This window comes from Neovison vison, chromosome 11, assembly GCF_020171115.1.
Source record: "Neovison vison isolate M4711 chromosome 11, ASM_NN_V1, whole genome shotgun sequence".
Taxonomy (NCBI): domain Eukaryota; kingdom Metazoa; phylum Chordata; class Mammalia; order Carnivora; family Mustelidae; genus Neogale; species Neogale vison.
The window spans coordinates 141,101,424-141,122,397 of record NC_058101.1 but is presented as its reverse complement, the minus strand read 5'-3'; the positions used below and the strand labels follow the sequence as shown (position 1 = coordinate 141,122,397).

The 20,974-nt window shown below is 38.5% G+C and overlaps 1 protein-coding gene across 3 annotated transcripts in view; it reads right to left on the bottom strand.

Moving 5' to 3' along the window:
* Positions 1-11,204: 11,204 nt before the first annotated feature.
* The window catches only part of FBXW7 (F-box and WD repeat domain containing 7), a 230,031-nt gene continuing 220,261 nt past the window's right edge, over positions 11,205-20,974 (bottom strand). For all 3 annotated transcript variants that reach the window (XM_044224868.1, XM_044224867.1, XM_044224869.1), the window contains 5 exons: positions 19,915-20,028; positions 18,514-18,695; positions 16,231-16,456; positions 14,239-14,449; positions 11,205-13,166 (listed from right to left, as the gene is read on the bottom strand). In XM_044224868.1, the coding sequence (XP_044080803.1) occupies positions 12,898-13,166; positions 14,239-14,449; positions 16,231-16,456; positions 18,514-18,695; positions 19,915-20,028 (1,002 nt within the window). In that variant the 3' untranslated portion in view covers positions 11,205-12,897. The remainder of the gene's footprint in view (positions 13,167-14,238; positions 14,450-16,230; positions 16,457-18,513; positions 18,696-19,914; positions 20,029-20,974) is intronic.

Here is a 20,974-nt window from a genome sequence, read left to right as displayed (position 1 = left end):
ACCCAGTTCCTGTGGTATCAAAGCAGGACTGAAAAGCAAACATACTTGTGAAGTGGAAACACACTTTCATTTCCTAAGGGTCCCATCATCAAGACAAAAGCTATTACTTGATCACATAATTAACCTTAGGAAGAGAAGTGTAAACAGCACAATTCATGAATTTGTTAATTGGTCTTCCTGCTACTGGTATTAGCCCAAGTTGATCTGTTGTTCTCCTCTGTTGATCATCGTAAATAGGAAGTTTTCCAATTTGGATTTCTCCCGGGTCAACAAGGGAAAAGAGGGAAGGAAGAGCTTTTTAACAATTCAAGAATACGCTGTAGGTAAGTGTTTTTTTCTTAGGGAAGGACACAACTTGAAGGAAGAAACTCTTGCAACAGAGTGGGACCCCTCTGCAGACCTCTGCTCAGTGGACCGATTAACCAGATTGCTGGTGACTGATGTGGGAGCCCCCCACCACCCCCACCAGGCAGCAAAGACATAAAACAACTAGTAATGCTTATCGGCAGTCACGCTTCCAGAACTGTGAAGCTCAGTCTAATTTAGTTCTAATTTATTTCCCCCATTGCAATGACTCCTTAGCTGAGGGGAAATGAACAGAAACCCTTGATGGGTGTAGGCTCAGGCCCTGCAAACAGAGGCGGCTGTGTGGTCAGAGCCAGGAAGGCCCTTGGAGACAAGGGCCAGAGTCCCTCTCCTAGGAGTCTTAAAGAACTCTACTCCCCAAAGCTGGAGAATTGCATTCTAAGAGAAGAGGAAACGTCCCAGCATTTCTCTCCTTCCAACATGGCACACCTGGGTGGGAATTCAGGCTGATTTCCAGAAGCAGCAAATCAATACTCAAGAGAGTCTTCTATTGGAGCCTTGGTTATGAAGCAGAATAGTTTAATTAAATTAGATCCTGAGCCTCTGATGGCTGCTTTAATTAAAAGAAAAGAAAAGAAAAGAAAAGAAAAGAAAACAAATGCCCTGAGGTGGGGTGATTCTAGGCCTGATCTGTTCACACAAACTTAAAACTTGAGAATATGTCTTATGAACAGTCACTGAGGACCAGCAAATGAAGAAACCACCCACTTCAACAGAGAGCTGATTCTGTTTGATAAAGGGATGGTTAAATAGCTCTCAAGAAACACTTGCTAACAGCCTCCCCAGTTGCTTTGAAACCTTCAGGAATCTCACTGGGTTAGAGTCTGGACTGCCAACCAAAGCCACAGGGGAATGAGTAGCCCACAATTCTGAACACCACAAACTGCCAAGGGCAGACGCAGAATGTCTGAGGTCTGGGGGCTTCCTGGCAACCTAGAAGGTGTTCGAAAGGATCAGGTAGCTGCAGTCGGTCTGTCATTTAGACCTTAGGAGTCAGCCTGGACAACTGAGCTGGTTGTGGCAAGCCCCCTCCAATCACCCAGTCCTCCTGAGCCTGTGGGCTCCGAGGCTCCCCTCGGTTCTAGAGCCTTTGAAGAGAGCCGCCAGGGCACATGGTGATGTTGGTTCTAGGAAGGTTTGGAAGGTCAGGAGTAATCCACAGTGACAGCACACCCTGTCACGGCCACTCCGGGTACCAAGAGTCACTGCAAGCTTCCCAGGTATGACAAACCCTTTGGCATCCAGGGAATCACGCTCACACCCTCGGGATTCCATTTAGCAGGACCTCACGCAGCATGAAGAATGTTCTTCCGACTCATTGCTCCTATTCTTCCACTTGCCCTACTCTGGCCTTTTTGAGATTTTGGTCTAGAATTTCAAGAGAAATACTGTTTCCAAAAGAGCTATCCTGAACATCACTTTATAAACACTTCAGTGATATTCATTGGCTGAGAAGTATTTCTAAGTAAAGCAAATGCGTCAAGTACCTGTTGGGAGAAACTGGAAGTAAAACCCAGCACCAGTTAGAAAACCATGCTGAAAAGGCAGGTTGGGGAGGGGATGGGGGCTCTATCCTCGGGGCCCAGAGGGGCTCCTGCCCTTGTTCCTGCATAAACAGGGCTACAACTCAGTCTGTCCATCTCCACATGCTCCCATCAGAACCTGAAGTCAAGAGCTCTGGATCCTGGTAGTTCCAGATCTTAGTGTAAATTGTCTTCACTCTGGGACTGAGAGATGGTGGTAAAAATAAAGTACCCTTTATTAAGAACTCATTAGCCAGAGATGGTGCTAAGCATATTATATGGCTCATCTATTCAGTCCTCCAATGGCCTAATGAGGAGGGATTGCTATCAGACGCTTTTACAGATGAAAAAAAAGCAAAAAACAAAAAACAAAGACAAGGAGAACCCGGTAAGTTGTCCCAACACAGCTATCATCTGTGCCTCCACTTAGCTGTGGAACCCTTTCAGAAGGAGTGCCCCTGAGCCCCTCTTGGTGCCATAAGACTCAGTAACTTCTGGTGACTAGCTAGACTGGAACCTTGTCAAGAAGGATGCTGACTGGCCTGGGCAAAGAAATGTCATTATTTCTGAAATCTCCTACACCGACCTTAGATTTTATTTATTTATTTGACAGAGAGAGATCACAAGTAGACAGAAAGGCAAGCAGAGAGAGAGAGGGGGAAGCAGGCTCCCTGCTGAGTGAAGAGCCCGATGCGAGACTCGATCCCAGGACACTGAGATCATGACCTGAGCCGAAGGCAGCGGCCCAACCCACTGAGCCACCCAGGCGCCCCTCACACCGACTTTTTGATCTTGCTTTAAAAATAAAGTTTTAGCCCAGGAATGCAAAAAAGGAAAGCATATCAAATGCTGCATCCTCTTCTTTGCCCAGCTACAGAGGCAAACATTTGTTACTAATTTGTCCGTGTGTCTATCTTTCTATAAAATGTGCTTATCCTCTATTTTAATTTCTTTTTCATTTTAGACATTGATAACTTCTAATTATGGTAGATGAGGATTTAACTCTCTTTCCCTCCGCCCTACTTCCCTCCCTTCCCCAGCCGCATACATTTTAGCAAAATCTTTCATCAGTATTTATGTTTTTATGGCTAGATGAACATGGTTTACTGCAGGGCTAAATAGTACACTATACTTATGTCTTTTCACATACTATTTTGAATTAATAATGGTTTCATTTTTATCTCTTGCATTGCTTTTAATATACTGAAACTTAAAAAAATATTTCTAACTTTATCATCAGATGTCCTGAATACTGAGGTGTTTTTTAAATGATCTATCATGATAATGAGATGGTGTTTATCACTTTCTTTTATATTCCTGGGGAACTTTCTCATAAGGCCCTCCCTGCTCACACCTCAACTAGTAGTTCCCGAATCCCAGTGCTTATTATCATCCTAGAAACCCTCTCCTGCACTGAAACCCTTATCTTCTGCAATGTTTTCCTCTTTCATGGCATTTTTCATTGTTTTGTTGGACCGTATTTTCTACAAGCTTCTTAAGACCAAGTTTGTGAGAGGTAATGTTTGCTATCCTTGTATGTCTGGAAATATCTTTATTCTGCCTCTCACTTGATCAATAATTTGGCTGGGTGTGCAATCCTAACTTGAGCATAATTTGCCTGTAGCGTTTTGCAGAACTTGGTCTTCAAACAGCAGATGTTGCTGCTGAGAAGTCTAAAATTGCAATTCTCATTTTTCTCCCCTGAGTTTTCTTTCCACAAGTTTTGAGGGGTTTTTTAGCCCAAGTGTTCCAAAATTTTGTAATGATGAATCATTATGGGTTTTTTTTCACTCATTTATTCAAAGGACACTGAGTAGGCCCTTTCAATCCAGGAGTTTTCTGTCTTTCAATTCTGTTAATTTTTCCTGTATTTATTTTTGAATAATTTACTCTATGCTATTTTATTTGAAACTGCTATTATGTAGAAGTTACAGGTCCCAGACCAATCCTCTATTTTTTTTCTCTACGTTTTCTCTACTAATTTCCATCTCTTTTAACTTTTGTTTGATTTCCCCAATTTTTATTTTCCATTGAAGGTTTTTCTTTTACTTTTAAAATTTCCACATTTTAGTTTCTATGGAGCCTATTAAAAATTGTATCCCATTCCTGTATTATAAAAAGTAATATTTTATCTTTCTGAGGTTGTCATTATAGTTCTTGTCCAAAGTTTATTCCACAGATTTTTTTTTTTTTTTTTGCTTATTCAACTTGGAGGTTTTTCTCAGATACTTGGTGACTCTTGACTGTTCATATTTAAGAAGTAGACACTGAAAAGTGGATAGAAAGCTCTCCATTTGTGGTTGCAGCTTATTGAGTGAGGCATTTCTTCTTTGATTGGGTGGGGAGCCAAATTTCACTGGAGCCAAGTTTCATTTGCCTCTCTGCCCAATGCCAGTAAGTGGAGACTTTTTTTTCCTCAGGTTGTTCACTTCACTGGGGAAGAATCCTCTGGTAGATGCCAGACTGTTGGCATTCTGGAAGAGGGTAGACTGTAGAGAGAACTGCAGACTGTAATTTAATCTCCATAATCATTTCTGAGTCTTACCCCTGCTCCCTTCTATGGCTGAATATTCAGTTTGGATCACATCCCCTTCATAGTTCTTGTAAATGGCATGTGTGAGGGGAGTTTGGGGGGCTCACAAGGTAGTCTGCTATATGCAAGAAGATGAGGAAGGGAGGTAGGCTTCTGTGTGCTCTTACTTCAACCATCTTCCTACTTCTCACCCCCACGTCATGCCCTTGCCTTCTGCAAAAAGAGGTATTCGTTCACTTCTCATTGTTATTGCCCTCTCCATGGACACTTTAGATGATAGTTTCTCTAATCTACTCATCTAAAGACAACTTCTTCACCTGCTTTCCTTCATCTAAAGCTGTTGAAATCGTTTATCTACTTGATTCCCCTTGTTTTTCTCCTCTTTTGGGGTTATGCCTTTTTAATTTCCCTACTATTATCTAACTAGGTCTTTGGAGACAAAACTGTAATTTGTCATTATAAACTGGATTGCATATTACTTTCTAACAGGGGAGATTGTTCTCAGGTTCCTGCCACATTTCAGAAGGTGGTGTGGGCATTGTGTCCTGAAAGTCTTACAGATCTCCTCTTCCGGATTAAGTTCGAAATGATAGCCTGAGACATGGTCACCAATACTATCATTGGCGGTAGCAACAGTACTAAAGATGGCTACCATTCATTGAGTAGGTAATCAGCAAACCAACACTGTACCAGATGCTTCACGTTATTTCATGGGACAAGATACTTATTTCATTTACAAGATACTTTCTCTTTTACAGATGATGAAATAGGTTGAGAAAGATTTTTATACTCTCCTAGTCACACCAATGCCTGATATAGAATTTGACCATCACTGTCTTTCTCATTGCTGCTGCTGCTGCTGCTGCTACCAGCTGATTAACACTTTCTGAGGATTTACTGTGTATTTGTCTAACTTCTGCAAGGCCCTGCTTCTCCTCATGGCTGTAATAAAATGCAAAGTGTACTCCTTATTAGCCTATTGTCTGAGACACAAGTGCATCAATGGTGACTTAAAAAGAAGAGAATTGAGGTGGTGGCACTTGGGTGGTTCAATTGGCTAAGCATCTGACTCCTGGTTTCAGCTCAAGTCATGATCTCAGGGTCTTGAGTTCAAGCTGGGTCTATGCTCAGTGCAGAGTCTACTTGAGATTTTCTCTCTTCCTCTCCCTCTTCTCCTTGTCCCGCTCACATGCACGCCCGCTCTCTAAATGGATAAATAAAATCTTTAAAAAAGAAAAAAATTTTTCTTACATAACTAAAATATCCTCTTTTTTTTTTTTTAAATAGCATATTTTCACCCCTGAATAATCTGGAAACCACCTTTTTTTTAAAAAAAAATAATACATTATTTTACCCACCTTGCCTATATTCTCATTACTATGTGAACCTCTTACAGTAAGTCCTCTCTCTATAGGTAAGTCACCCACTTTTGACTCTGCAATTGGAAAAAGTGAGAGGGGATTCAGTGCAGCCGAGCCCTGCCCAGAATTGTTACACACATGTTCTTCAAGCATCCATAGCTGAAATCCAGGACCTGGTCTCATTTATGGCTCTGTGGCAGCTCCCCGGTTGACAGGTTGGGACTGAGGGCTATATCACTTTCTGCTATGACCCAAGACACACTACACATTCCCACACTTGCAAGGCAGTTGTGAGTCTATAATGTCATTTAGTACTTAAGAGCCCAGGCTCTGGAGTCATAATGCCTAGGCCTGAATCCCCATTTTTCCAAGTCTTTCCCCCCTTAACTGTGTGGCCTTGAGCAAGTTCCTTGACATCTCTGGATCTATTTCCTCATCTGTAAAATGGGATTAATAATAATACATCATGAGACAGTTGAGATTAAATGAACAAGACATGATTTTAAAATACTTATTACCATAGGGATGTCTAGGACGCTCAGTCCATTGAATCTCTAATTCTTGATCTTGACTCAGGTCTTGATCTTAGGGTCATGAGTTCAAGCCCTGCACTGGAGCCTACTTAAGTAAATAAATAAAAATAAAATGCTTATAACCATGCTGAGTTTTAGGAAGTGCACGTAAGTGTACAATGGCAGCTAGCTACCACATTTCATTATTGGTAATAACCACAAACCTTTAGTGAATACTTACTACATACCAGGCACTCTATTAAGTGCTTGACATACAACATCTCATGGAATCCCTGTAACATAGTAGCCCATTTACATATGAGGGAATTGAAACTGAGAGAGGTAGAGGTGGATGTTCCTTGAAACTGACAACGCTAAGCTTCAGGGTCCATCGTTTAAAAGATCCCTGTGAGAGTTAGGGTGGCTGGGAGATGGGTGGGAAAGAGAAGGAAGGCTGCAACAGAAGCACTTCTCTTAAATAATTCTGGCAATTGCCTAAAGAGATCGCAGAAAGGAGGAATCTGCAGTAACATGGCTCCTGAAATTTGTTATAATCTTTATTATTCTAAACATTCGCTTTTGGGTCTAATTACATGGGTCTTTTCTTTATGAGGGTCCTTAAGTTTATAAGCTTCAGTTCCCCCAAACCCACATCTGTCTCTTACCAGAAGACGTGCATATGACTTTACTTTTAACCTCTATACTTTACTGTGTCCTTGCTGGATTTATTTAAGCTGGTCACACTTCACAGAGATAGAAAGCATTCTCAAATTGAAAGGCCTGTGGTAGCAGGAGATTATACTGTCTTGCTGATTGCATTTAGCAAGGCATAAGGGTTTGGTAAAGTCTTAATAGACTTCATCAATACAAGTTTAAGATGTCTGGCAAGTAACCTACCTTTGATGGTAAGTAGTGGTTTGATGTCTATTTTATAAACCCTGAACCTCCTAGAAAAAGGGTAAATTGGTAATATATGTTTGTGGTCTATTATATTTGAACCTTTGATTTGCAAGTGTGATTTCAACATATTTTTTTCTTTTACAGACCGTAACTGCTAAAGCAAAACAAAACCCAAAGATAAACAGCTTTCATAGGTTTCTACCACGATAGATTTTTCAAAGCAAGGAATGAAACGTCAAAATGTCCACTCAGTGGTTCCTTGTCCTTAAAAATCCTGGGGAGAATCAGATCATCTGAAATAGAAACTCTGCTATTTTTATACCCAATTGCAAATCGGGACGTTGCCAGGCTTTCGTCTCAGCAACGAGTCTTCCTAGGAACTGGATCTAGAATTTATTTATACTTTACACTTTGGGGAAAGGTACATTCTGAGTCCTTTCAGTTTTTGGTGTTCCCTTTCTCTGAAGAACCTTTGAAATTACCTTTTATGTTTTTTGGTCTCCTCTATCCAGAAAGAGAAGGTGGTGGAAGGACGAAGCTGGAGAGACCCTCACTTATTTGGGCACCACTAGTATTAACCAAATGGATAATGAAACACATTGCCTTGTGAATGATGCCATGTTATTTCTGTTTGCAATTCAAATCAATGACTAGGCATTCCCAAGGAAAGGGGGCTGGGTGCAGCCACTTTGAATCTAACTCAAAATCCATCTCATGGGGCAGGAGAAAATGTCCATATGAAAAATTAGGCATCAACTTTTCAAATTACCATACAGTTGCTTAATGGAAGACTCCCGGAACATTGTATGAACACACACAGATCCTCTTCAGCCACTGATCTATCCTGGAAAAAACTTGGGAAATCTCCTCTTGGCTACCAACACCTTCCCTTTATATGGCCTATTCTTTTTTTCATAGATGAAAAGGGAAAAAGCTTGTGGGAAGTGATGTTATTGTGACTGAGAACATGTGGTCTATTCAGTGTTTCCAGTATATTCGTGTGTGTGTGTGTGTGAGAGAGAGAGAGAGATGAGAGATCTTCAAAATGCAGTAAGGCAGAGAACATGAAACCACCTGTGCCATAAGCATTTATTCAAATTAATTCATCAGCAACACTAAACTCCTTTTACCATCAGTACAATGGCTCTACAAACAGGAGGTTCTCCTAGAGCTGCTGAAGGCACAAGGCTGAATCCTTTACTGGCTGATGAATCTGATGGACTATAGGTTATAATCCTGAACAATTTTTATCAGGGGCGGAGGATGGGTAATAGAAGGAAAATGAATAAAGCTGTGTCAGAGAGGATTCAGGAAAAGATGTCATGTGAACCACAAATGCCACATAGACCTGTTGGTACCTGGTTTAAAAGTCTGGAATGGGAGGAGTTACAGGGGGCAGGATGGGGTCAGGCAGGCTCCTTCCAGGTGTCTGCTCTCCTCTGCCTCTGTCTCACCAAGTGCAGTGAGCGTGTCAGGGACAAGCGTGCTAAAAGCAAGACACAGCCTGGGTCTGGGGAGGCTGCCCTTGATTTCCTGTCTCATTCGGGGAGGAGAAAAGCAATCATTTTTGGTGTTTGATTGTAGCTTCCGATCAATTCAGATAAATAGAAGGAGACTTTAAAACAGACTAGCTCAAAAGACAGAAAAAGTGTCTTAAAAACAGTACATACAATTGAACGTCAATTACTTTTTGAAATTAAATAGGTGAGCTGGAACATTTACTTAACCATTTGGTATGCACTGGTTGTTGTTGATTGATGAAATAGCGGTGGTTACTGAGTATCAGGAAGGGAGTTTCAAAGCATCAAAATTATAAACAATTCCAATAATAATAATTTGAAAAAAGACGGTAAGTTGCCTTTGCTCAATTCAACAAGTATTTACTGAGCATCTGTTTTGGGCCTTTATGGGTTACTTCTGTGTCCTAATTTTAGCTTTAGTTTCAGGCAGTGTTTCATCTTTAGGAACTTGTAACACCTAAATGTGGGAACTGCCGGTATTCTGGTGTGAAGATTTAAAACTTGTTACATAAGGTGGTGAACTTCTCCACTGAGGAAGCCACAAAGCAGGTTTCCCTTCGTGACCTTTCTTACCACGCTGACAATAATTTAACTCCTATAGAACTAGCTTAACATATTCCCTTTCAGGAACAAATCCACTGCAAGAAAAGATTATTCTTTTACTCATAAAATAGTATTTGGTGAACACCAAAGTGGTACAAAATCACTAGGTGCCCCATACCAGTCTACCTCACAGGGTTTCTGTAGGCCTCGAGTGAGAAGTCTATGGGACTCCACTTAAAAAAATGTAAATTGCTATACAGAGAGAAACGCTATTTTTATTACATACCTGAATGAATCATGAAGACATTCAATTGTTCCCAAATATAGAAAGTTACAGTTATCTGGGTCTCTTTTCCCAAAGTTTTAGTGGTAGCTACCATGTATTGAGCTTGAAGTGCCACCAGATGTCACATTCTTTGTATCAATTCTTTTCATCCCTCCAATAACCTTAGCAGGTGGGTATTGTCTACATACTAAAAGATGAGGGAAGAGGAGGTCAAGAAATCTGGTGAAATTCCTGTAACTAGACAGTATTACAAAACTGGGATTTGAATTTCCACCTATTTGTCTGCAAATCCTGTAAGCCCAATTCTACTCTATAGTGTACATTTATTGCTGAAGATGATGTTCTTCTTTCATTGTAGTACAAGTAAGCCACATTTGTATTATGAAAAATCAAGCAGTTTCAAGATTACCGAATAGAATTACAACTTCTTGATCATTTGGGGTTGTTGACGTGAACAGTAGTAATGGCTCTGGGCTACGCCCTGGTTTATTCTAAAGCAGGCAGGGCCACTTGTCCCTCACTCAAGACCTAATGTGATTTCTGCCTGTTTAGCCATGTGGTTTTTCTGCCATTTCCTTTAACCTGTCACTTCTTCCTGATGGTCCTGTGCCTGTTAACGTGCTGGGGACTAATAAACCAAATGGGCAATGGTAGGGATCTGAGGCAGCGGTTCTAAGCTGTGAACATGACTCACTGGGCGAACTGGTTTAAATGCAGATTCTTGGGCCCCATTCCCTGATGTTCGGCTTTAGTAGCTCTGGGAACTTGGAGGCCCAAGAATTGCTGCTCTAGGAGTAAAGAACACACGTTATGATTTTGAGAACTGTATTCTCTAAGCAGCATCTGTTGTTATTAAGTTTTCGATTTTCATCTATGGCCTGGGGACTAAATGTAGGGATTAAATAAACTGTTAAAAATACAGACAAGGTGAGTGGGAGACAGAACCTGCTATCTGAGAGGCTACATAATTTGAATAATTCAGCTTCATTTTTTCAGTCATATTATAAAATACTGGATTTATTGACTAAAACAGCAAAAGAAGAGCCTGAAAGTACCACCAGAAGGATTTATTTTTTTTCCAAAACTCTGCTCTTGGAAAATCTATCAAAATTCTAGGTCTCTTTCTCCTTAAAGAGCACGGGTGTGAATACTGGCTCTCAGCGAGTGATCTGAGCGCTGACAAATCACCTAACCAGTCTGAGCCAATTCCGCTCTCACCTTTCAAGGAGAGAACAGTACCTACTTCTCAGGGAGGGTGGGCCTTCAGAGATACCTCGGGGAACATTCCTGGTAAGTACTCAATATGTGGTCACATTTTTAAAAAATGAGCTTTTTTAAAAAATAGGAATTCTAGTTGTAACCATCACAAAAATTTTGTGACTCTTTGAGGGACCCAGATTTTGTATTAATACATCCAGTGTTATCCAGAGTAATGGACAGTGCAGTGTCCACCTTTATAGTCTAAGGCGATGAACCCAATTTACATTCTAGGCACATTATTCTAACTTTAGCTGTATGAAACAGGCCTGAAAGTATTGATATCTATGTCACACTACAGAGAATGCAAAGAAACTAAGACTTTGAGATCTTAAAGATTAGAGACAAACCCTAAATATTTATAATGAAGTATTATTTACTTCAGTGGAAGAAACAGGCATACTAACATGAAAAAACACATTTTATTGCACTTAAGTTATAAGAAAATAAAATTTCTAAGTGAATCAAACCATAGACACAATCCCTTTAAAGGTTGTTTTCCTCCATCATGTCAGGTTGTTACATAACTAAAATTAACCAACTTGAATCTGATTGTTTTAAATCAGACTATAAATAAAACAAAAAAAAATAAACAGGAGGAGGAAAAAAAGATCACCTAGGATACAGTGTTAAACCACTTTCACAGTTCAGCTTGAGTTGTGGCTCTTGGAGAATGAGGCAAACCATTTGACTTTTTCATTCATTTCGTTTGTTTGCATGTGACGCCTTTACTACAAAAACTGTATAGTTTCTGCTTTGTCAGTTTCTCAGAGCAATAAAACTGTAACAGTTGTTTTCCCAAATACTGTAAAACACTAAGACTGACCAGCAACTTTATTTGTTTTATATATATTTTTAAAATATTTTGTCAGTTTTATTATGTACGTTCATCCATTCACCACAGCCCTCAAAAAGAAAAGTTTCTCCACAGAACAGGCAGCAACAGCTCTGTTCCAAGGAATGTGTTTTAATTTTTGCCCAGATAAAAGAAAATAAGCTTTGCACACACTCTCAATTCTTTACTTGCAGGCAAACTTCACTCTTTATTATCTGAAACTCTCCCATTCTCAGCCTCTTAGAGGCACAGATGGTTCAAGTTTCAGTGGCAAAAAGTCTTTTTTCTGTAACCAAACTAGAGCAAATTTGGAATTCAGTCTGGGACTAAAACGTCACAGCAGAAAAAAAATAAAAAAAAATAATTTGCTTTTTTCTTTCTTTCATTTAGCAGCATAAATAAGTTTGGCCACTGGGAGTACAGTACAGGGGTGGGACAACAATCCCATATTTGAAGACCTACTTCTAGCACCAGCATCAAGAATTAAATCCATCTCAGGACTCACGGAACCCAGGACAACTTGCCACCTTTGAGCAACATATGCGTTGAAGAGTGTATGTGGAAGCGACAGTAAATAGATTAACAGAGGCTAATACTGTGATTGATTGACATTGGCAATGGTTGGCAAAAAAAAAAAAAAAAAAAAAAAAAAAAAAGCTTTTCATGATAACTGTACAAAAACAATTCACAGTAATTTTTTTTTTTTTTTAGCTTTTCCACTCCAGAAAAATGACTTTTTGTTGCAGATGCTCTCTATTGAGAAAGTCAGCCAGTCCTCGTTTGGGTGTTATTGCAGCCCCTTCCTAGGTCTCAGTGGTAAAAGGACAGGCTAACAGAATCTGTAACGAAGCTTCAGCGTTAACGCTGCCCAGTGACCACTGGAGAAGAAAATAAAGAAATAATTGCACCTGGTTTGATTTAGAAAGTCTCATTTTGCAAAGCTGCCCTCAGTCAAAAGTGAAGCCTTTTATGTGATGAGACAGCAGATGCCTCTCTTGTCAGTTACGGTTTGTCATGTCTTCCTCTTTTCCTTCTTAGTCTGTAGATCTTTTCACTCTGTTGCCCCAAGCCAACATCCTGCACCACTGAGAACAAGGGATTTTTTTTTTTCTTTTTCTTTTTTCTTTCTTTTTTTTTTCTTTTTTTTTTTCTTCTGTTGTTTTTTTGTTTTGTTTTGTTTTCTGTTTTTTGTTTGTTTTTCAAGGGGAAGGGCAGGGAGTATATCGTCTACACATTTGGACAAATTTGTCTTTTCTGCTCTTCACTTCATGTCCACATCAAAGTCCAGCACCAGCAGCTTGGTTTCCTCAGTTCCATTCCGACTCCCAACTGCACACACCAGCTTTGTATTTGAGGCTCTGATCCGCCACACAACTCCCCCACTCCCCCCACTCTCCAATGTGACTAGGTTTCGAATAAATTCACCCGTTTTCAAGTCCCATAGTTTTACAGTTCCATCATCTGAGCTGGTAATTACAAAGTTCTTGTTGAACTGTAAACAGGTCACAGCACTCTGATGCTTGTTAGGACCTAGGCAAAACCAAAGGAATTAAATTACTGGTTAGAAATCATGGGTATGGGTAAGTTACACTGTAACTGTAGCCTACTACATTAGAACATACAATAAATGAAATATTTAAAATGCTGCATATTTAGAAACTATGAGTATTTTAGGATCAGCAGGGTTGCAAAAAAAATCTGGTAGCTATTTGTAACTGAAGCATTAACTTTCAAGAGTTCTGTCTTCCAGGAAGTTTGGTTAGCTACCAGGCACACATTTTGTTTTCTGGCTGTGTAAATAAGAGCTTTCTTAGTGGTGATGGAGATAGATCAGTTTCACAGATTCTGCTGATGGATGAATGGGCAGGAAATCTACCACCCTCACCACTTGGAACTGACCATTCAAAGGCAAAGGCTGAATGACCACAATTCCAAAACTCTGAGGAACAGACACAACCAATGAGTAAAAAGTTGCAGTGCAGGCCCACCAGATGGCCTCACTGAAAAAAAAAAACACTTTTCAGTGCTATGACCAATAAAAAGAAGTTAATCATGATATAAAATGTTAACACTATTGTGCCTCATTTAGTATTAGTGGTTTTCACATGTTTCTTTCTTCATTTTACTGGGTGCTATTATTCCTTCCATCCTAGTTAAGCAGATGCTTAAAGGATCTAAGTTGAGGCCTAAGCAATTTTCTATCAGATTAGAGATGCTCCCCACCCCGCCCCCAGAAAGGTAGTGCTTTAATTTAAAATTGGACTACAAATTTAAAAAAAAAAATCACTGAAAAAGGAAAAAAAAAACGAGTCTGTTGCTTTTATGATATAGCCTAGATCTTTCTTCACATTGTTCTTTAAGGTTAGGTAGAGTTAACTGTACATGTAGGAAGTATTAAAGTATTAAAAAGATAATTTGAAACAATTTCTCAAGGGTAACCTAGTTCTGTCACGTCACAGTGAAAATGCTCAGAAACTTATCCAAAATAAGCATTTTTATTTTGTATGAGGTTAATTCTTTTTGTGACATAAAAACTCCGTATTTCTCTTCTAACAATCCCATTTTTGATGAATATAACTAAAGCTGAGTAGCCAAGACTTACCTTGCAATGTTTGTAAACACTGTCCTGTTTTGATATCCCAGATTTTAACTGTAGAATCTGCATTCCCAGAGACAAGAATATTGTCTTTGAGTTCCATTCCACTTGTTAACGACTGGTGTCCCGTTAACGTGTGAATGCAATTCCCCGTCTCCACATCCCACACTCGGATTGATGTGTCAAGAGATCCACTGACCACATGGATGCCATCAAACTACAATAGACACAGCTTATTAGACTAGAAGTGCGATATTCTTGATATTATTTATTGACCTTAATCCTACAGGGAAGAAAAATAAAGCAGGGAAACAGGTAATGCCAGGAACAAAATGGAGTAACAAGGTAAAGTTCAGGTAATCAAGCAAACCTACAGTTTATGTTCTCAGAAGCTTCTATCAGAATTGTTAATTTTTTAAAAAAGATTTATTTATGTATTTTTGAGAGGCAGGGGAGGGACAGAGGGATAGGAGAGAGAGAATCTCCTCTGAGACTCCCCTCTGAGCACGGAGCCCAAGGCAGGGCTCGATTCTATGACCCTGAGATCATGACTAGAGCAGAAATCAAGAGTCAGAAGCTCAACTGACTGAGCCATCCAGGTGCCCTGAGAATTGCTAATTTTTTTATAGCCAGTGGCTTCAAACTAAATGCAGGAACAATTAAAAGAAAACAAAACATGTAAAATGAACATGTTACTTTCAGATCATCTGGCCACAGATGACCAGCTAAATATCATGAATCATTCAATAAGGAATACCATTTGAGTCTTACTTCCCAACAGAAAATTGAAACTACTGACATAGCCCATGATAAATGCTGTGTTTGTTAATAAACCTATGGCATGAAAAGACTAGAGATAACCCTCATGATGTTTAGAAGTAAGCTCCATTAAAACTGTATGTAAAATAAAAATTTCACTTACAAGAACCAAATATTAATTAGGAAATGCACCTATAGGTAATTACATCTGGAATTACAAGAAGTGGCATTTTGATAACAAAAGCAAGCTATATAGCCTCTCTTCTCCAGGAGTCAATAAATATCAATTCCTAGAAGTTCTGGAATAATACTGCTACCTCTTCTCAATCTATTGGTTTACTTAAATGAGATTATATTCATTAAGGTACTGAACATATCACAAAACATAAAAACAACTTCAGTCAATTCCCTTTCCTCCAAATTCATAACCTTTTCTAAGTTAATATACCTTTATTATATATTGATATTTTGTGACACAGACACAGTATTCCATGAATTAAGAAACAAATATTCCAAGAACAGAGAACTGTCAGCATTGTGACTATGTACTAATCTTGCTGATCACTAATAGGTAGTAACTGGTAAATAAATTACATAATAGAAAAATTGAAAATGCTGTCTTTCAGAAAATAAAACAAGACCCATTTTCTAAATTTGTTATTAATCTATTTCAAAATATGACAATTCATTCCAAAATATCATGTTCAAATGTAAAAAACAAAAAATCAGTTTAGTCAAATTTACTTCCTATGACTACAGATCAGTAGCCCTTTGATGGTAAAGGAGCCTGATGCAGAAAGCTCCACTTCCACTTTGAATGGGAATGGGTCACAATACATGGTCCATCGACTTTCAGCTATCAAGGCAAAGGGGCAGCTTTTGGCCAAATTAATCCTCTGCTAAGGAGTTTATTAAAATCCAGGTTATTTTCCTATGAGACTATTTACCCACTAATTAATATAGTAAAACTTAGAGCTCCAAAGTTTCAGGTTCCAAGACTAATGTTTGTATTTTAGAGGAAAAACAGATCACAGAAAAAAATGAAACAAATTATTTCAATAAGTTAAAAATTTATGCTTTTTCCATGCCAATTTGAAAGCATATGTGAACAACAGGATAATTTGATTTGTCTTTTGGGGATTGTATTGAATCAGCAATTTGACAGTGATTATCTGAGTAAAACAATCTCATGATTCATCAGGAAAGCATCTAAGGGGTAGGAGAGATACGACCTCTTACCTGTAATGAATAGACTCTATTAGTATGCCCCTGCAACGTGTGTAGACAGGTCTCCGTCTCTGGATCCCACACCTTCACCATAAAATCATATGCTCCACTAACAACCCTCCTGCCATCATATTGAACACAGCGGACTGCTGCTACATGACCCATCAAAACATGTAAACACTGGCCTGTCTCGATATCCCAAACCCTAAGAGTGGCATCTCGAGAACCGCTAACAACTCTGTAGGGGGGAAAACAAACAAAAAAAAGGATTAAAATTTTTAACAGCATGAGAAAACATGACATATAAAGTCAGTGGTTACTGAACTTTTTCTTTTCTTAAGCAGGAACACCCGTTTTCAAAGAAATCCTATATAAAATTTTGATATATAAACATCCAAAAGTCAAGTTATCCTGGCTGGGATGGGAAGTTGGGAAGCCCAGAATTCTACCTGCTTGGTTCCCACATTTATAAGCGGCCGTGTAGCACCCGGGGTTCTGTGGGATGGTTTGAGACTGCTGTACTGCATCTGAAGCAGAAGCAATGGCAGCAACAGCAGCAGCTGCCGGCTCAAATACATACAAAAGATCTTGATTTTAGAAATAAAAAGTTAATGTGGGCAACATATCTAAAACGTTAATCGGAGAACTCTGGTGGGAGTATTTTGAAAAATTCTGTATTTCTTCTTTATTCTTTCTGCCATTTCCCAAAATTTTAGTGATAAACATACATTCTCTTTGTGACTAGGGAAAAAATTTAATAAATGTTATTCAACAAAATAAATCTGAAATTGGAATTTAAATAGGTAAAGATATGTGCTCTATACCATTATATACCATTATATGGCCTTATACCATTATAATTTTCATAGCAAACTAGTTTTAGAATATCTTCAAACAAAGGCTGCTTATGCTTATAATTATAGTCAATAGGTTATGGAGGTATTAGGATATGCACATTTTGGAGAAGATACACATGGGGAGGCAATAGAAATCCCTTAAAAATTTAGGCCAACATTATTAAAGCTATGCTCTTTTGAAGACTGGAGTGATATAAACATTGCAATCACCTTTGGATTACGAAGGAGAGCTGAAAACTCAGGTATCTGCATGTCATTCTTAAGAGATAAAGATAGGCCACAGTTTTTACATTTGGAAGAGTAGAAAAGAACATCGAGAGATTTAAGGCAGAATATAATGGAAGCTGAAATACAAGGTCTCTTAATATCAACTCCCCCAAATTTTAATAGTAGAGCACACTGTTTAAAGTAGATTCAAATTACAAATGAAAAGGTACTTTTATTCACATATTACAAATCTAGCGTGAAATCTACTTAATGTAATGGTTCTCACAAAGATGATGTTGTGGACAGAATTAAAGGTAAGGACTGTAGCGGATTCATGGTAAGGACTGCCAGAGAAACCTTTTTTGACAAATGAAGTCGAAATCACATTTGTTTAACAAGGTACTGTGAAGACATGCCAATAGAAGATCGAAAAGACTTTAATAGAAGGGCTTTGTAGAAGGAGATCAAAGCAACAGCAAAGGCACTGAAAAGAAAAAAAGGCAAGCAGTCTGGGTTGGCTGCAACTATTTTGAAAACTGGATTGAGGATTTCTTCCTCGATCTGACAGACAACAGAAGGCTCTCAAAAGGCAGTGATCATAATTAGAAAAGGATTCTCTGTCAGTTGTGTAACAGGTGAGAAAACCAAGTGTGAAAGCTATGTCACTAGTTCAGGTGATTGGTAACGAGAGACTCAACAAAACCCCACAGACCTCAGCTTTTGTTTCGATATAAGGGGATATCCCTCCCTTATATCCCTCGATATAAGGGATATAAGGATGGAGTGGGATAGGGTGGGTGGGTAATTAAGACTCAGAAGCTTGAAGCCTGAATAACTGAATGTGTCCCACTAGCAGAGATATAAATATTAAAGAGAGAGAGGGAGAGAAAGAGAGTGCGCGGAAGAGAGAGAAAGATTTTTTTTGGAGATGAGGAGTCATCAAAGATACAGAACAATATAGTGCCACCCAAGAGTAGAGAAGAGAGTTTCAAGCAGGAAGCCAACAATGCCATTAAATGAAGAAGGAAATTTAAAGATAATCCCCCAATTTTAAGGCAATACACTACTGCTTTGTTAGTATAGAAACATCTTAAGTCTAATAATTAAAGTCTAATTTAAGAGCACACTATCACTATCTCTCTAATAAACACTGAATTATACAACACAAAAAAACCTCAAATTCAGAAGTAATAGAGGAAGAATTCCCAACCATCAAAGGATTTTCCCTTACCTTTTTTCATGGAGATGCATACAGCGGACAGTGGAAGTATGTCCATATAAGGTATGTATACATTCTCCGGTCTCTGCATTCCACACTTTTAGAGTCCGATCTGTAGATCCACTAATGATGATATTGTCTCTCATCTGTGATGACCATACTCCACCTGTGTGTCCCACTAATGTTCTCAGACACTGGAAAAACACTTAAGATGATTACTTTCGGGTAGAAAGAAAAACGATATACATAACATTTCAGTAGCTCATTAAAATCTGGGGTAAAGTTATTCACAGAATTTGTCTGGCACATCAGAAAACAATTTTTCACATCAATATAACATGATACCATCATTGTTGATCGCTTTGCTTATTCAGTAGCATTATATATTAAACACAGATACAACTGACAACAAGTATGTAGAAAGTAAAACACTTCTCATTAAAGGATGACAGCCCCAGCCTGGTCTCTCTGATGAAATAATGCTAAAATTGCAATTTGGCTTCTTCCATAGGAATGGATTCAATGAAAGAATGCCAACCGTGTTAGGTGTGGCTACATACCACATTTCACCTGAATCTGCCCCAAGGCAATAGTTAAAGGAGCCAGGCAAGGTACTTCTAGACAAGTAAAGACAGATATTAAAACTCTGAAATAAGTCCAAAACTAATATTACACTACGGAAATATGAAGCTGCCTTAAAAAAATGTTAACATCTGACTTGGAATATTTAGAAGGTTCTTGCCCAAGAATCAGCATGCTGTAAGACATTTTAAAGACAGGTTTTCTCCCCTTCACATTTTCCTGTTTTTTTAGCTGGTCAATTACTTAATTTTTGAAAACATTCTCCAGTGGACAGATAAAAATAAGTATTCACCACAGAACCATTAAGGTGTAATATTGCATGCAGCAAAACGGATTGCTTATTAGACTGCTTTTTTTCTTCAAACTCCTACTTAAATACTGTATCTGCTTTACTTTTCATCTCACCAGGCTTAAGATAGTCTCAATTAACACGATTTATTTAACTTCTAAACTATAGGTAAGTTATCAACAAAGCAGTCTACAAAGAAAAACAATTACCCCTCAATCATAGTTTTGAAAAAGTTAAAAAAGGATAATATAACTGAGGTGGTTAGTAAAAGTGTGAAAAATAAAGCCAAGAAAAAGATAAAGCACCTCTGTAAAAATCATACAATAACGAAGTCACAAAGATAGACAGACTATTTACAGGAAGAAACTAATGACATCCCTATCCTGAGGAACATTATCTTTGTTGCCAGGGAAAAACCTAAATTAGAAGCTCTGATATTTGTTATCGAAATAAGCTGCGGTCAAAAATGAACCCATGTTTTCCTTGGTTGATCTTTGCAAAGACATATACAAACAGTGAAGTGTAGAGAGAAGTAAGCTTACTTTGCCTGTGACTGCTGACCAGACTTTTAAAGTGTTGTCATCAGAACCACTAACTATTCGGTTACCACAAAACTGCAAGCATGTGATCACATGATCATCATGTCCTTTCAGAACCTACAAGACAAATGTACAGATTCGAAATCTTATCAAATTATGTTCTTTAAAATACTAGTGAAAAGAAAAGCAATAAATAGGAACAGCAATCTACAGCCTCTTTCTAAAATTATAATTTATATAAAACACCAAGTATCATCCTTCCCGAATGATGAATCAAGTATTAAACATTTCATTTTTTCCAATTCTATGATTTATATGAGAGATATCAACTATTAAAATTGAGTGAGTCAAGACATCATAAAGATGGTTCAAACACAAATGTATAATAATTTATCTGTTCAAACAAAAAAAATGCATCTCTGTTTTGCAATTTTCACACACAAAAACAGAAGCACCTACAAACTAGAAAGACAAGAGTAACAATAATTATCAACTTATTCAAATTAAAACACAAAAGGCCTGGGGCTCCTGGATGGCTCAGTCAGTTAAGGGTCTGACTCTTGATTTCGGCTCAGGTAATGCTCTCAGGGTCATGTGATTGAGCCCCCAGTAGGGCTCCATGCTGGGTGTGGACCCTCCTTGAGATTCTCTCTGTCTCTCCTCTCCCTCTGCCCTTCTCCCCCCCACCCACTTGCACCCGCTCACTCTCTCAAAAAACAACACTTGTCATAATCTATACATGGTTACACATTAACAGTATCTTCCCTAATTGCTTTTTTCCAGTTGTATAAATACATCTAAGAATTTCAAGCATTTTATCACTATTTATATACTTACAGTGAGACAGAAAATCAGTAATATGCTTAAATTTATAAAAATAAAACTCACAAGAAACACCCAACACAAATAGGCACTCCTCAAAAAATCATGTTCTAACTACATGGTCACAGGTAAACGTATATGACACAAAATTCAACAGGATATTCAGAAATTTTCATTTACCTACGGTAGAATGACAAGCACTTCAACTCATCTTTTATTCAAGTACAGTCCATTGTCAGAC